Raw genomic sequence first — 14950 nt, 5'->3', positions numbered from 1 at the left:
CCTAGATCTATAAATAGAATCAAACGCGGACAGAGAATCACAAAAGCCCCCCGGGGGTCACGTGACGCGAGTGATAGCAGAGAGAGTGAGATGCGGAGAGAGACAGATTTAGAGGGCGAAAGAGTCACTATGGGCGCGGAGAGAGGGAGACGCAGGAGGGAGAGAGAGGCAGGCAGGGGGGGCTGGGTGCGAGAGGGAGACAGAGAAAATACATCGACAGAGAGAGACAAAAATTAATCTTCCACATTTTACATAGCGGTCTCAAGGTGCACCTAACCTGGCACAAGCGCTGTGGTGAAGTCACTGCCACTTGGTGGGTGCGGGGCGGGTGTTGTATCTGCGTGCGAACGTGCCCATGAGATGCTCCATCTCCAGGTGAAGTATTTACATCGACAGGATTAAAAGTCCATAGTCTTGTCAAGCAGACAGAACAAAACAAGGCGTCAGACAAAAAACGAATAGGAGACGTCTCAGACCCACCGTAGACGTTCTTGTCCCTGTGCAATGGGGATGTGATACGACCTGGCTGCCACACAGCGACGATCACGTCTCTACACGATCACAGCCCTCTCAATACTGCGGAATGGCCAGGGTCTTTACAACCCCCACACACACCCTTTATAACACTCGACACCATTCAGGGGTCCTGATCGAGGGGGTATGCCCTCCCCCCCCCTCTCCAGACACTATCACATCCCCCCCCCCCCCCACTTTCGATGACCTCTGGAGACCTCCCCGATGACCTCTGGCGACCCCCCACATTTACCCCGGGTGATGAGAGGTCGGTGTGGCTGTGATAGTCTTTGTTCATCTATTTGTGCATAAACACGCGCGCGCGTGGCCTGCGAACTGGGCGACCCAAGTCACGAATACAGAATTTTGTAACTGTCCCAGGTCTCCCCATGGACACCTCCGCCTCCACTAGTTTGGATTATAAACGTAAGCATCAAGCGGCCAGACGTGGTTCTGGCCACACAATCTCCTTTATGTGCCGTGACGGCCTCAACGGGCTGCTCGCTATCAGCACTTGCACCAAAAGCCTTTTGAAAGGCTATACGGGGGACCTTTGCGTTGGGTGTATGCCATGTGTGGTGCACGGGTGGTGCATCTGTCAGCCATAAAGAAGTTAACACGCAACACCTGGGGTGTGTCCCGTGACCCCTCCTCGCAAGCAGCGAGAGCATTCCACACTTCGCGTGACGCTCCGAAGGTGCACCTAGCCTGGCACAAGTGCTGTGAAGTCACTGCCCACTTGGTGGAGAGTAGCGGCTGCTGTACATGCGAGTGCGAGAATGTGCATACACGGCATCGCCACGTGCAAACCAGATGTTCCATCAAAGAGTAAATAAAAAAGTCCAATGTCCACCACCAAGCAGATACAAAAAATGCTCAACTTTATTTGAAATCCGTATAAAAAATAACCGCGTACACAGCAGCAGCACTGGCCGCGTGCACAGAACACCAAATACTTCAAATTATTAAGACCTCAAAGGAGGGGTGGGGGGGGGGGGTTAAATATCGCAGTGGTGGTGGCGGTGAGATTGATGGGGGTCCCCCACTCCTCCCTCGCAATTTATTTACAAAAAACGCGCTACTGCGGAGGACGAAGATTGAAATAAATAGAAGTTAAAATTGCATCAGATCCATTCTCCTTTCCCCATAACAAGTAACCCCCCCCCACCACCCTCTTGCCAACTCACTATGTACACACACACACAAGGAAAGGCAATTTAACAGTATCATCATCCCCTTCACCGTTATTATTATTATTGTTACGTGGCCTACCCAACGCTCTAATCACACTCGGACTAAGGGAGAGGGAGAGTTGAGAGGGTTGCGCAATTCGTTGTCCCTGAGGGTAGGAACAAAATGGGCCCCCCCCCTTGGGTTGGAATTCCCCCCCCCTCACCCCAAACCACCAGAGGGGGAAGCTCCAAGTTCCCGGGGGTGGGGGTCCGTTGACGCCATGAGACAGGTCACTCGACCTATGACATGACTCGAGCCAATTAGCCGATGATATTGAGGTCGTGAGGTCAGGGCCAAGAGGTTGCGGTAGAGGGGGGGGGAGCTAGGATTGGATCAGAATTGGGGTGGGGGTACAGGGGGAGGGTTAAGGGTTGAGATTGTGGGAGTGCAGGGGGTTCATCAAGCCAAGGGGTTGTGGGGGTGCATGGATGATGGGGGTGCATGGATGATTAGCAGGTGAACAAGGGGGCAAGCAGCTGGTGCTGGGAAGGGGTAGACGGGGGGGGGAAGCTGTAAACTTAAAACACCACGGGGGGCCGCAGTGCGGTGGGGGGCAGGGAACTCAGGATGGGCTCCCTTTCACTCAAGACAGACGACCACGACGCAAAATAAATAGCGCGGCCATCACCGTCACATCAATAAATAACTCGAAACATTTGGCGGTGGCGACCCCCTCCATTATTTCACCCCCCCCCCACGGTAGAGGGGGGGGGGAGTTAAATGATCAACGCCAGCAACGCGACAATAGCTACGGTAGCAACAGTTGCATTTCGCGGAGATCAACAGCGAGAGAATTCAAAATCTACGCAAACAGAACGAGGCAAGAACGGCAGCCTCCATTGCATTGGTTGTGCATCATCAACATGGGACACGGAGGGAAATAACGAGATTGGGCCGGGGGGTGCAAGAGAGATATGGGGAAGAGAGATGGGCAGAGAGAGAGAGAGAGGGAAGGAGAGAGATACCCCGAGGGGGGGGGGAGAGGGCAGGGGTTGAATGAGACGAGAGACTGGGGAAAGAGGCCGAGAGAAGTAAGGACGAGGCAGAGGGGAGTAAAAGAGAAAGGGAGATTCTGTTGGGGTTCAGGGGGGTTTAAGGCAGTGAGCGAACCCCACAATCCGCCACCGGCAGATTCCTCTCGACTTGAGGGGGGGGGGGCGGTGGGGTGTGGCGAGGGTCAGGAGGTGAACGAGAGACGAGATGCGTAAAGTCCACGCAGGCAGGGTTTTTGGCATTCCGAGGTGACGTCACTCACGCACCGAGATAAAAACAAACCTCAGCAACGACGGGGAAACTAACGCAATAACTTACACATCCGGTAACCGTGAGTGTGGCAACCGACGCTCATTACTCACACTACTAAAAAGTTCATTAAATTAACCCATCGAGGGAGCGGCGAGAGGGGGCACAATTCGGTCCGTTGAAAAATTCTGTTGAAGCGGCGGTGATGTAAGGGGGGAGGAGGACCCCCCCCCCCCCCATCTTCTCTCAGCATCCCCCTCCACACCCCCAAAACGGTGCCACCAAAGCAGCCGATAGGCACGGTGGTTTATAACGGCGAGCACTTGCGGGTCATGGGCAATTGCACCACGAAAATAACAAGTCAGTAGTAGTACTAAAAATAATTATAATACTCATATAAAAATAACACAAATTAAATTAATGTCTAGCTTATCTTCGCCCGCCCTTCAGGGCGACGCTTTGAAATCGGCCGTTGAGTCTTAGGAGGGTGGTTGGCGTCCTTCATGTCGTACAGAAATCAAAATAATAAAAGCCAAAAGTCTTCAGGGTGAAATTCACAAACAATAACTTAACGCGACCCACGTCTGCCGAGGGTCACAGATTGAAATTGTCGATGTGGGAGGGGACCAAGTCTCTGGGTCATGATGAGGTTTTGACGATGTGGAGTCTGTCAATGGGTCATTACTCAAATTTTTCGACTCGGGGCTCACGAATTCCCGATGATGCGTGACGACGTCGCGTCTCCGTGCAGACTGGAATTGTTGACGGTCTTGCGAAGATGCCTCTTCTGTGGTCAATTCATTCTTGATGAGGTGAAGCAACGTGGGATGAAATCCCTGGCTCGTGACTCAAACTCTTGATGACGTGCAAAGCTGTGGCACCGCCTTGCTCATCGAAAAAACTCAGGACGCGCGACATTCTCCTCTTCATGCGATGGCGACCGTCATCGACATACTCTCGGCAACATGACTGTCTCAGGGTTCTCCCTGCTGGATGATGTAACATCGTCAACATCGTCGTCGTCATCATCATCACTGTCACAGGCTCTCCTTGCTGCTGCTGCTCGCGTCGTCAGACTCCGACTCGTCCTCGTCCAGAGATGGCCGCCTCAGCTCCGAGGGGGGGGGCCCAAGGGCCGTCTCCGAGGGGTCCACCACCGTGCCCCCCGAAGGCCCAGCCCCTCCTGCGGCGGCGACGCTCCCGCCAACGCTGCCGCCGACGCCGCTGCCGCCGCCAATGCCCGGAGTCATCCAGGGGTGGAGCAGGAGCTCGTCCAGCGACGGGCGATCGGACGGGCGCACGGAGAGGCAGCGCCGGATCAGGTGCTGGCACTCTGCATGGGCGAGGAGAGATGCACGGAGACAGAGTTAGCGGCGGTTTTACAATCGATGCCAACGCGGTGCGCAGTCCGTGTTTCATGCAGAGGGGGCGCCCAGCACACACCTCGTCTGCAAGTTGTGTTCGCAGTAAATTAAATCGTGGCTCCATTGCCAGTGTGTCACCAACTAGTTGTATCAGTCGTTACGCAGACAAGTGCGTTGGCGGTGCAAGCGAGTGGTGGGTGTGGATGCGTGCGCCCGCCCGCGCCGTGCGCCACCTCACCAGGGGAGACGCGCTTGCGGAAGGTGACATGGGCACGCAGGATCTCGCCATCGTGCTCGAAGGGGATGTCCCCGCACACCATGTCGTAGAGCAGCACGCCCAGAGACCACACGGCGGCCGAGCGGCCGTGGTAGCGGTGGCAGCGCACCCACTCGGGGGGGCTGTACACACGCGTGCCTGCACGGGACACAAGACAGATGCACACGGGGTTTACTACGCTGCACTTTTTTAAAATGTGACATTTATTTCTGTTTTTGCAGCTCTCGCGGCGCACCATCCCCATGTTCCAGGAAAATCATTCCTAACGAACTGCAGCTTCCGAGAAGGCATATTAGTTAATACACTAGGGGGCGCTGCACTTACTGACGCGCAGACACTCGGACATCAAAAACGCACAAGTCACACAGATAAGCTTAGGATGCGTGCGCGCACACACGGACACACGCGAATGGACACTCACGTCCGCGCACTGCCGGGAAGCGAGTGGGGGTAGTGGCGAGTGCTATTGAGCAGTTTTTCTGGGTTTTTCTCGTTGTGCAATTTCCTCCTTCCCCCCCGCCAGCCACATACTTCTCGGAAAGGAGAGGGGGTGGGGGGGGCCGGGGGGACAAAATCCATGACTAACGGTGACGATGAGCGATGGGCAAATCTCGCTCCAGTCTTCCTCAACGTTTCCCCGGTGGCTCAAAGCCCGACCCACGCGTGCCACGTCAGCTCAGCTGCCACGCATGCTCCGTCACCGACGCAAAACGCCATGCGGTGCAGAAAACTGGGAAATTACCGTGCCCTTCACACCGCACGGGATTTTGGGGTCTGGTTATAATAAGGTTAAACGATAAGGGTAATGCCATATAGTTCTGGGAAAGTCCTTCCTGTAGGCGGTGGTGGATGTGTAAACAATTATTGTAGGGCAAGTGGGAGTGTTGATTGTCGAACCGGTGTCTGCTAATCGTTTTAGTCTTGGCAGTAGCCTTGACGTTTGTGGTGGTTGTTGCAACAGCCTTGGTAGCGAATGCGTAACGGTAGTGGTGGTGATGGCGGTGACGCTGGCGAAATCGTCGCTGTCGTGTGACGAGGCCACGCGTCACACGCAAATCTGCGGACGTGGCGCACGCTCTCAAGGCCACCACCGCTCGGGCAATTCACGCTCGTCATACCGTGGCGATCGTCTCACAATAGCAGGGGGCACACACATGCGTCACAGCCGCCCCCGCTTATAATTACGACCTTTCGGCAAACAAATAAGGAGGATCGTGGCGGGCCGAGCGAGGCGAGCGAGGTAGGAAATATTCGTGGGGAGGGGGGGGTGGGGATAGGAAATCGACACGCGGCGTGACGCACCCGTGTTTACATAGCGACGAGGATTAAATAAAATAAAAGTCAAGGCGCGCAGTAGAAACTACCAGCAACTCACGCTGACGTGGCGCCACTCCAGAAACGGGTTCAACAACATCCCAACCCCTCTCCCTCCACCCCTTCTTAACGCCCCCCCCCCCTTCCACGTCTTTCCATTGCTTCAACATCCATCCTCTCCCCCGCACTCATCTCCCCCCCTTCCAACTATCTTAACCCCCTCTCTCCCATCTCTCTTAAAACGTCCCTTCCCCCAGCTCCATGCTTGTTCCTCATCTTTTTCCAACTCCCTTCCCTCGATTTTCCTCTGCCGACTTCTCTCAACTCATCTCTCTCTACCATCTCCCAGCGATCTCCCTAACCCCCCTCCCCTCCCTTTACACCCGGCCCGACTCTTGCCAGCGTCATCAGCCCCAGGGGTGTTGGGTGGCGACGGGCGGCCAGCCCAGCCCCGACCACATCACACAGCCTTTCTGTGCCGCCCCACCCCCCGAGTTCTCCCCTCTCACCCCCCCCTCTTCCCTTCCCCGCCTCCGCCCTAAGCCTACCCCACCCCCGCCACCTCGCCGCGCCTGTGTTTACATTTTTCTCGTGCTTGCGAACTGCGTCTGCCTGCGCATAGCTGGCCCCGCGCCACGCACACAGAGAGACGCACACGGCTCTAAAAGGTCATCGCGGACACGCTGCTGACGCTGCCGACACAATCATCGCCCCCTGCGCGCGCTTGAGCGAGGAATGTGTGGAATTCGCTACTCGCAGGACAGAGGCTAAAGCGAGCCCTCGCCCTTTCGTTTAGCCCAAGGATAGACACTTGGGGCTGCCTCCGAGTCTTGCCTTTAATGAAACCCAGCCTCCCACCAAACACAAGTGCGCGTGTGTTAGTAATGAATGCGTTTCACGGGCAGTGAAAGCGAGCCAACATCACACAGCAGTAGCCTCTTGTGAGCGAGAGAGTGGGCAGACTGTTGAGCGAGCAAGTTTGCGAGTTACTGGGAGGGCGAACACAGTTGAGCGTGTGAGCTAGTGTATGAACGTGTGACTGATCAGGCTAGCATGCGACTGGTGAAGCGAGTGCGTGACTAATCCGTGCAGTATGCGAGTGAGCGAGCATTGTGGTCGGAGCATGCGAGGGATTGAAGTGTTATCGAACAAACGTGTGTGTGACTTACCAGTCTAGTATGCGAGTGAGTGCTTAGTGTGCGACTTAAGGCTTGGCAAGTGCGTGATCTGGCACGCCGGTCGGCTTGCCAACTCAGCAAGAGGCCTAAAAGCGAGCTGTGATCCTCTCACCGTCAAAGTCGGTGTACACCGTGTCCTTGAGCAGCGCCCCGGAGCCAAAGTCGATCAGTTTGAGTTCACCGGTCTTGAGGTCCACCAGGATGTTCTCATCTTTAATGTCTCGGTGCAGGACGCCGCACGCGTGGCAGTGTCTCACCGCCTCCACCACCTGGCACAGCACCACATGGGGGTTAGCACACGACCACTGCCGCCCCAGCCACTTAAAGAGGCCGCTACAATCACCACATCACACAATGTGGAGTTTCATTGCGCAGGAGTAATTCAACAACATTCAAACCGAACACCATTTAGTGACCGTCGTTGCAGGCGTTGTTCTTTCAGCGTCGCGTGTTTGTAGTGGCATCACGGTGTTGTGCATGAGTAGCGGCTGGCTAGATCCGTCAAGCCGTGCCCGACGCACCTGTCTAAAGAAGTCCCGAGCCAGCGCCTCGGGCAGTGCCCCCCTCTCCGTGATGTAGTCGAAGAGATCGCGCGACGGCTCGGGGCGTTCCAGCACCAGCACGAAGCTGTCCGCCCGCTCGTACCAATCCAGCAGGCGGATCACGCCGCGCTGGTGGTTGCCGTGGCTGCCGTGGTGGTTGTGGTGGTGGGGAACGGCGCAGGCGGTGCCCCCCGCTCCGCTTCCACCGCCGCAGGGCACGGGGGGGTACGGGCCCCCCACCCGCTTCAGCAGGATCACCTCCAGCGGCACGAGAGCGCCACTTGGCTGGGGAAGAAGCGCAGGCGACGCGATGTTACGGGCGAGGGTGTGGTTGGGAGGGCTGTGGTGTATGTGTATGGCAGACCCGGTGGAGTTGCTGTAGGTGTGCAAGGTAGAGTTAGGGCTGTGTGTAGTGAGAGGGGATGATGGGGGGGGGGGGGCTCAGGGCTGAGATTGTGGTACTCACTAGTTGCCCCCACTCGGTGACTCGCTCCTTGGACACGTGCTTGATTGCGACCTGCAGGGGTGGTGGGTGAGGAGGGGTAGAGGAACAAACACAAGGCAATTAACTCCCGCCCTCCTGCGTCATCACGTCCAATTAAGGGCTCAGCGATCATGTGGAGTGGGTTAGGGCGAGTGGGGGTGAGAGTGAGTGAATTCTCGAGCGCTGTGATTTGGTGCGAATGGGCTGTGTGCAAATGAGTTTGTGTTGTGATGGTTGGGGTTGTTGCCGTGTCTAGAAACTATGATATGGCGTTTTGTTTTGTATTTAACGGTTCTCATGGGTTGGTGTCCTCCAAGCGACGGTGTTGTGCACTTGATTTGCAAGTAGCCGTGGTTGCGTTAGTGGCGTTGTGCACGGGTGTTGTTATGGCGTTGTGTTGGCAGTGGTTTTGCATTACACTGCGCGTGATGGCGTGGGGGTGAATTACACGCGCCATGACTCATCTTAACGCCGCGTTCAGCCGGGGGGCGGCGTGTGTGCTTGATGCACTTGCGTTGTGTCGTGTGGGTGTGTGCCACGGGGTTGGTTGATGGATGGATGGTGGTGGTGAAGTGTTCGTCCGCGGCTGTGCGGCGTGCCGGTGCGTGCGCTAACGTGTGGTGTGGCTGCAGAGTGGTGTGCTGCAGAGTGGTGTGCTGCTCACAGGTAGGCCGTCGCTCGCCCGCACGCCTTGGTAGACGGTGCCGAAGCCGCCGCTGCCCAGTACGGGCCCCACCTGGTAAAGCTTCTCCAGGGGTTCCCTCTCTCCACGCCCTGAGGGGGGTCACACACAGAGGGGGGGGGGGGAGATCAGCCATGGCGAGAGGGAGATTGGGGGGGTCTATTTTTATAAGGGAATGTGGGAGACCCTTCCCTCTCCCGTATAGAGAGGGGGGGGGGGGTCCGTTGTTAATTATCTGAGGGATCCCTTATCGAAAACACAGGGCCAAACAAATAATACAATCTATCACCATTTGTTTACACAACGAAGCTCTTGAATTCGATGGCAATTCTTCTGGGGTTTATCATAAGTCAGCCTTGTTAAAGGAATGCTGATGGCGGGTGCCAGATGTAATAATAACACTGGGAAGAGGACACCATATAAAACAGGGTGTCCGTGTTGTAATACATAATCAAGTCCGTGTGGAAGCTGTAATCCACCAGTGGCCTGATCACGGCCGATGACGATGTGTTTAAGCGGGGTATCTGTGGCACTGTTGTTGTTAAACTTCGTGTTGCCTGGTTACGTCACGAGGCAATTAAAGATAATTAAACCAAAACAGCAGCGCCCCCCCCCAAATCCCATTAAACCCTCCAACCCCCCCACTCCAAATTGAACCACGAAACTGACCCCGCCACCCACACCCCCCTAATTAGAACAGCAACCCCAGTGAAAATCCCCTTAAACCCCACAGCATCATAAAAAACCCTTAACTACAGCGGAAGCCCTATCGAGAAAACTCAGTACCTTCTATAAACCACCGAAACTTCACAGTGAATCCCATACACTATCGAACGCCCCCCATGTCTACATTGGAACATCACTACCCCCCCCACTCAACCGTACAATCCTAACCTCGTACACATCGCAACCACGAAAATTAACACGAAGCGCATTCAACTCTTCATTCAAAACAACCACACATCCCACTCCCGCAATCAAAACCCCATAACCACTACAAATCCGAACCCATCGAAACCACTAACCCTACATCTTAGCTGATACACCATTTCACAAACCCAAAAACAGTTAACATTTTATCAACGCTACTACAAACCCATACATTAAACCCTACCACCACAAACCCATACATTAAACCCTACCACCACAAACCCATACATTAAACCCTACCACCACAAACCCATACATTAAACCCTACCACCACAAACCCATACATGAAACCCTACCACTACAAACCCATACATTAAACCCTACCACTACAAACCCATACATTAAACCCTACCACCACAAACCCATACATTAAACCCTACCACTACAAACCCATACATTAAACCCTACCACCACAAACCCATGCATTAAACCCTACCACTACAAACCCATACATTAAACCCTACCACCACAATCCTATAAAATAAACCGTACCACAACAAACCTAAACCCATAAAAATCGCCTCTCCATACCACGGCCCCCACCCCCACTCACCACGTGCCGCCCCACAGCGCGGGAAACGAACAAAACCAAAACAAAACAAAGCGGCAGGAAACGCGGCGGAGGGGATCACGGGGGGACCCCAGCGAGCGCACGACCATAGCGGGGGTGGGTGAGGTGGGTAGGTGACCCCAAAAGAGAGCGGATGATCGGGGGAAAGCCGTGGAAGAGATGATGATCCGACCAGACATAAGGAGAAAGGGGAGAACGACACGCAGAGATGGGGACAATCACTGAGAACGAAGGGATACGAGAGCGAATTCGGGGAGAGCGTGGTCGACTGCTTCGGGGAGCGGACAAGGAGTGGAAGAGCTGTGGGGGGGGAGAAGGGGGGGGTGATGATGAGTGAGTCTCTACGACGGACCTGTGTGCACGTTGCTCTTGCACGAGGGGGTGTCCGCGGCGCCGGGCGGGCAGATGTGAGCGAACGAGGCCGCCTTCTTGGAGAGCAGCATTCTCGGCGGGGCCGACTCCCGCTCGCCCTGGCACACCCCGCCGCTGTAGGCCCGGGGTCGCGTCGTGGAGCCGTGGGGTGGAGGTGGTCCCGAACACGCAGAGGTCGTCCCCGCGTTGTTGAGTAGAAGCGGAGGACGCGAGAGCGATTAGGTCCCCGACTACGTAGTCCCCGCTTGAGTAGATGGTATCCGAAGGAGTGTCTCCCCGGTTTGGTTGACAAGAGGAGGTAGGGGGGTGGGGTGTGTCGGTTCGATTGACTTGGGTGGGTTAGGGTGTTCCAAAGGGCGCCTTGGTTACGTTGAGATTGGAGGCTGCTAGGAGAGGATACGCCCTCACGTCTGCACTGCGCGACTGCTGAAGCCGCTCTGAGCACTGCGCGCCCCTCACCGCGATATCCCCGCGCCCGCTGCCGCCACCGCCGCTTTACTGCCTCGACGCCGCGCAATATCCTTCCGCCAGCTCGGGATTTCCCCGGCGAAAACACTAAATATTACGCGGTTTTTTTTACCCGGGGAACGAGCTTGCAACGACGATTTATTGCACGTTAAATATGAGAGAAATATATTTCAACGGGAAAATTACATTTCCGGTTTTTTTATTCCGTTGAATTCGGCCGGGACGCGTTCGAGCAGCCGCGGCGCTATTTTTCTCGCAGTAAAAACCGTCGCACTCCGTCAGTCGCGGCCCCTCGTCCAATCAGCGACGGGGGTTATTCAAACCCTCCAATCAGAATGAGAGGCAGAAACGCCGGGGTGGGTGTGTGAGCGGTGGGGGGGGGGGCAAGGGGTGTCGGGAGAGAGGGGGTCTCGGGATTCCCGCCAAAACGCTGCGGCGCGCGCTACGCGCATAGCGGCGAGGGGAGGGACGGAGGTGGGGGGAGGGACGGAGGTGGGGGGGATGAAAATAAAGGCGCCAAATGAGTCACGTGACCCTTCTCGGCAACGCTCCCCCCCCCCACCACCATAACACAACACCAACAGCCGCCAGTCGCGCGCCAAATCAATGCCCCCCCCCCCATCATCAACATGCCCCCCATCATCAACATGGACCCCCCCCCATCCTCAAATGGACAGCCCCCCATCCTCAACATGCCCACCCATAATCATCATGGACCCCCCCCATACTCAAAATGGACCCCCCCCATAATCAAAATGGACCCCCCCATCCTCAAATGGACAGCCCCCCATCCTCAACATGCCCACCCATCATCATCATGGACCCCCCCATACTCAAAATGGACCCCCCATCATCAACATGGACCCCCCCCAATCATCAACATGCCCCCCATCCTCAAATGGACAGCCCCCCATCCTCAACATGCCCACCCATCATTATCATGGACCCCCCCATACTCAAAATGGACCCCCCCCCATCATCAACATAGACCCACCCCCAATCATCAACATGCCCACCCATAATCATCATGGACCCCCCCATACTCAAAATGGGCCCCCCCCATCATCAACATGGACCCCCCCCAATCATCAACATGCCCACCCATCATCATGGACCCCCCATACTCAAAATGGACCCCCCCCAATCATCAACATGGACCCCCCCCAATCATCAACATGCCCACCCATCATCATCATGGACCCCCCCATACTCAAAATGCCCCCCCCCCCCATAATCAACATAGACCCCCCCCCCATCCTCAACATGCCCCCCTATCATCAACATGGACCCCCCCCCCATCCTCAAATGAACAGCCCCCCATCATCAACATGGACCCCCCATACTCAAAATGCCCCCCCCATCATCAACATGGATCCCCCCCTATCCGCAACATTCACCAACGCCACAACCAAGCCTCCCCCCCCCTCACATTCGTTGATAACACACGGATTGTGTATAAGACGCTCCGGAAAATAAGACGCACTACCCCCCCCCCCCCCCCCCCCCCCCCAATAAGATGTTTAAAGTTTTACATATGTTGTCACCTATACCGGATTATAAGACGCGCCCCATCCACATTTGCTTGAGAAGACATGGGGGACGGGAAAACGGCACAGTCTTCCGGATTATAAGACGCACAATTTTTATTCCTTTGTAAATTACAACATATGGGGGGGGGGGGGGTAGTGGTGCGTCTTACTTTTCGGGTGCGTCTTATAATCCGGAAAACTGAAGTTTTTTTTTTAAACATGAATACATTTTTTAAAACATAATAATTTGTAACATATCATAATTTGCCTCAAAAATGTTCCAACTGAACGCCTCCCACGTTCCCCCTATCCGCCAACGTAAAATAAATGAAAATAAACACAACTTGTAAATTAATACGCGCGCGTGTGCGCGTGTGGGTGAGCCACGGCGTTAGCAGGCGCCGCACGTAGCGGCCAGACAGTCTGGGGTGAGGAGAAGGAGGAGGAGGGGGGACTACTACCCCCCCAATAATCTCGCAACAAGAGCTCGTTTCTTTATTGTAGTTTAATGTTTTTTAAACTCTAACGCGAGGTTTAAAAATAAACCGACCGGAGGGTGAGAGAGTGAAGTGAGTTGCAGCGTGTGAGGGGGAGAAAAAGTCGCCGATGACTCCACTCCACATTCTCTCCCCCATCCTCCTCCTCCCTCCTCGCCACTAATTATATCATCGCTCACGTTTGTTAATTGTCGAGGCGAACTTGCGAAAAAAGCGACGTGTAAAATCAACAATATTTGTCGAATGTTGATTAAGTTCTGATTAATCAACGAATAATTACCGGAATGGTCGTGTTTTAACCGGATTATAAGACGCACTTGCACCCCCCCCCCCAAACCTCTCTTTATTATAAAGAGGCTCAAAAAATCTTCTTGGCTTGTCCTGTCGAGATCGGGCACATTTTGGTGAAGGTTATGAGGACTATAAGACGATTCGGAAAGTAAGACGCAGCCCCCCCACCCACCCCCCTTAATCGATATGTTTCAATGGTATCGATTAAGTTACAAAGACAAAAGATCCTCAACGAATGCTCGGGGCAAGTTTGCTGTTGTCGAATGGCACCGATGAAAGCCGCGAACGGCACACGACCGGTGACGAGCACCAACCCTCCACCCCCGGCCGCCTTTGTCTCCCCAGTGTCGATGTATTCATTCCATTCATAATAAGAGGTGTTTTTTTGGGGGGGGGGGGGTGGTTTAGATCGCGTAAATATATTAAATGTGTCGTTAAACCCGCCACCACCCGACACAGCCAACTAGTAAGCTTGTCGTAAACAGAACGTGACAATTCGTTATACTATGTACAGCACACCGGTTGTGTATTGGAGAGTAAACCCACAAACATTAACAAATTCGACCGCGACGTTTCGCCAGTCATTAATTACAAGCGGCATCATCAGGCGAAAGCCAGATTCGTGAGATAAATCCTCCCGGTTCGTTCTCAAATAGCCAAAGCTTACGTGTTAAACTATTAATGCCATGCTGTCCGATCTCACCGGATTATCTGATCCCCCCCCCCCCCCCCACAAACTTTCACTTTCAAAAATGTGCGTCTTATATAATGCGGAATAGTAAAAGTCAGCTAATTTACAAACGTCTCGCACACTCATCGCTCCCCGTGTCGGATGAACGTGGCTAGGAGGCGGATAGCTATCGGGTTGTGGATTCTTGCATTCGTCTGTGCGGAGTTTTTTCGAACGTTTTGTGGATGTGGTGTTTTTTGTTTGTTTGTTTGTTTGTTTTTCTAGCCGGGTTAGTAGGTTCACTTCTCTCACACAAAGCCAGACGCATTCTGCATTCTTTAAAACTTTTAATTCGTGGTCAAACCACCCAATGTGGCAGGAACATCCGAAGGAGTCTTGGGGGTTTACCTTGGTAAATTGGGGCGCCGCGGTGGCTATGAGATGTTAACTACCTCGCCTGGTATACAGGAGGTCGTGGGTTCCATCCCGACCCTGACACCTGCTGTATATTTGAAGTTTGCGTGTCTCTCTCATCATCATCATGGTAACTAGGAGATGTTAAACCCCTCAACTGGTATACAGGAGGTCGTGGGTTCGAACCCGACCCTGACACCTGCTGTATATTTGAAGTTTGCGTGTCTCTCTCATCATCATCACGGTGGCTAGGAGATGTTAAACCCCTCAACTGGTATACAGGAGGTCGTGGGTTCGAACCCGACCCTGACGCCTGCTGTATATTTGAAGTTTGCGTGTCTCTCTCTCGCCTGTAATACAAGGAGGTTGTGGATTCGAT

At 54.4% G+C, this 14950-nt stretch overlaps 1 protein-coding gene across 1 annotated transcript; it reads right to left on the bottom strand.

Annotated features, from left to right (window-relative positions):
- Positions 1–1377: 1377 nt before the first annotated feature.
- On the bottom strand, positions 1378–11376 carry LOC133355461 (serine/threonine-protein kinase pim-1-like). The gene is made up of 7 exons (XM_061572772.1): positions 10683–11376; positions 8812–8921; positions 8130–8180; positions 7643–7948; positions 7234–7390; positions 4591–4767; positions 1378–4321 (listed from the first exon to the last, which is right to left on the bottom strand). Exons 1-7 carry the CDS (start codon positions 10771–10773, stop codon positions 4026–4028), a joined length of 1188 nt encoding a protein of 395 aa, XP_061428756.1. The 5' UTR covers positions 10774–11376; the 3' UTR covers positions 1378–4025.
- Between the last annotated feature and the right edge of the window lie 3574 nt (positions 11377–14950).

This window comes from Lethenteron reissneri, chromosome 51 (genome assembly GCF_015708825.2).
Source record: "Lethenteron reissneri isolate LAM-NWPU_2019-01 chromosome 51, ASM1570882v1, whole genome shotgun sequence".
Classification (NCBI taxonomy): Eukaryota; Metazoa; Chordata; class Hyperoartia; order Petromyzontiformes; family Petromyzontidae; genus Lethenteron; species Lethenteron reissneri.
Note: the sequence above shows the minus strand (reverse complement) of the source record. Positions and strands in the feature narration are given on the sequence as shown.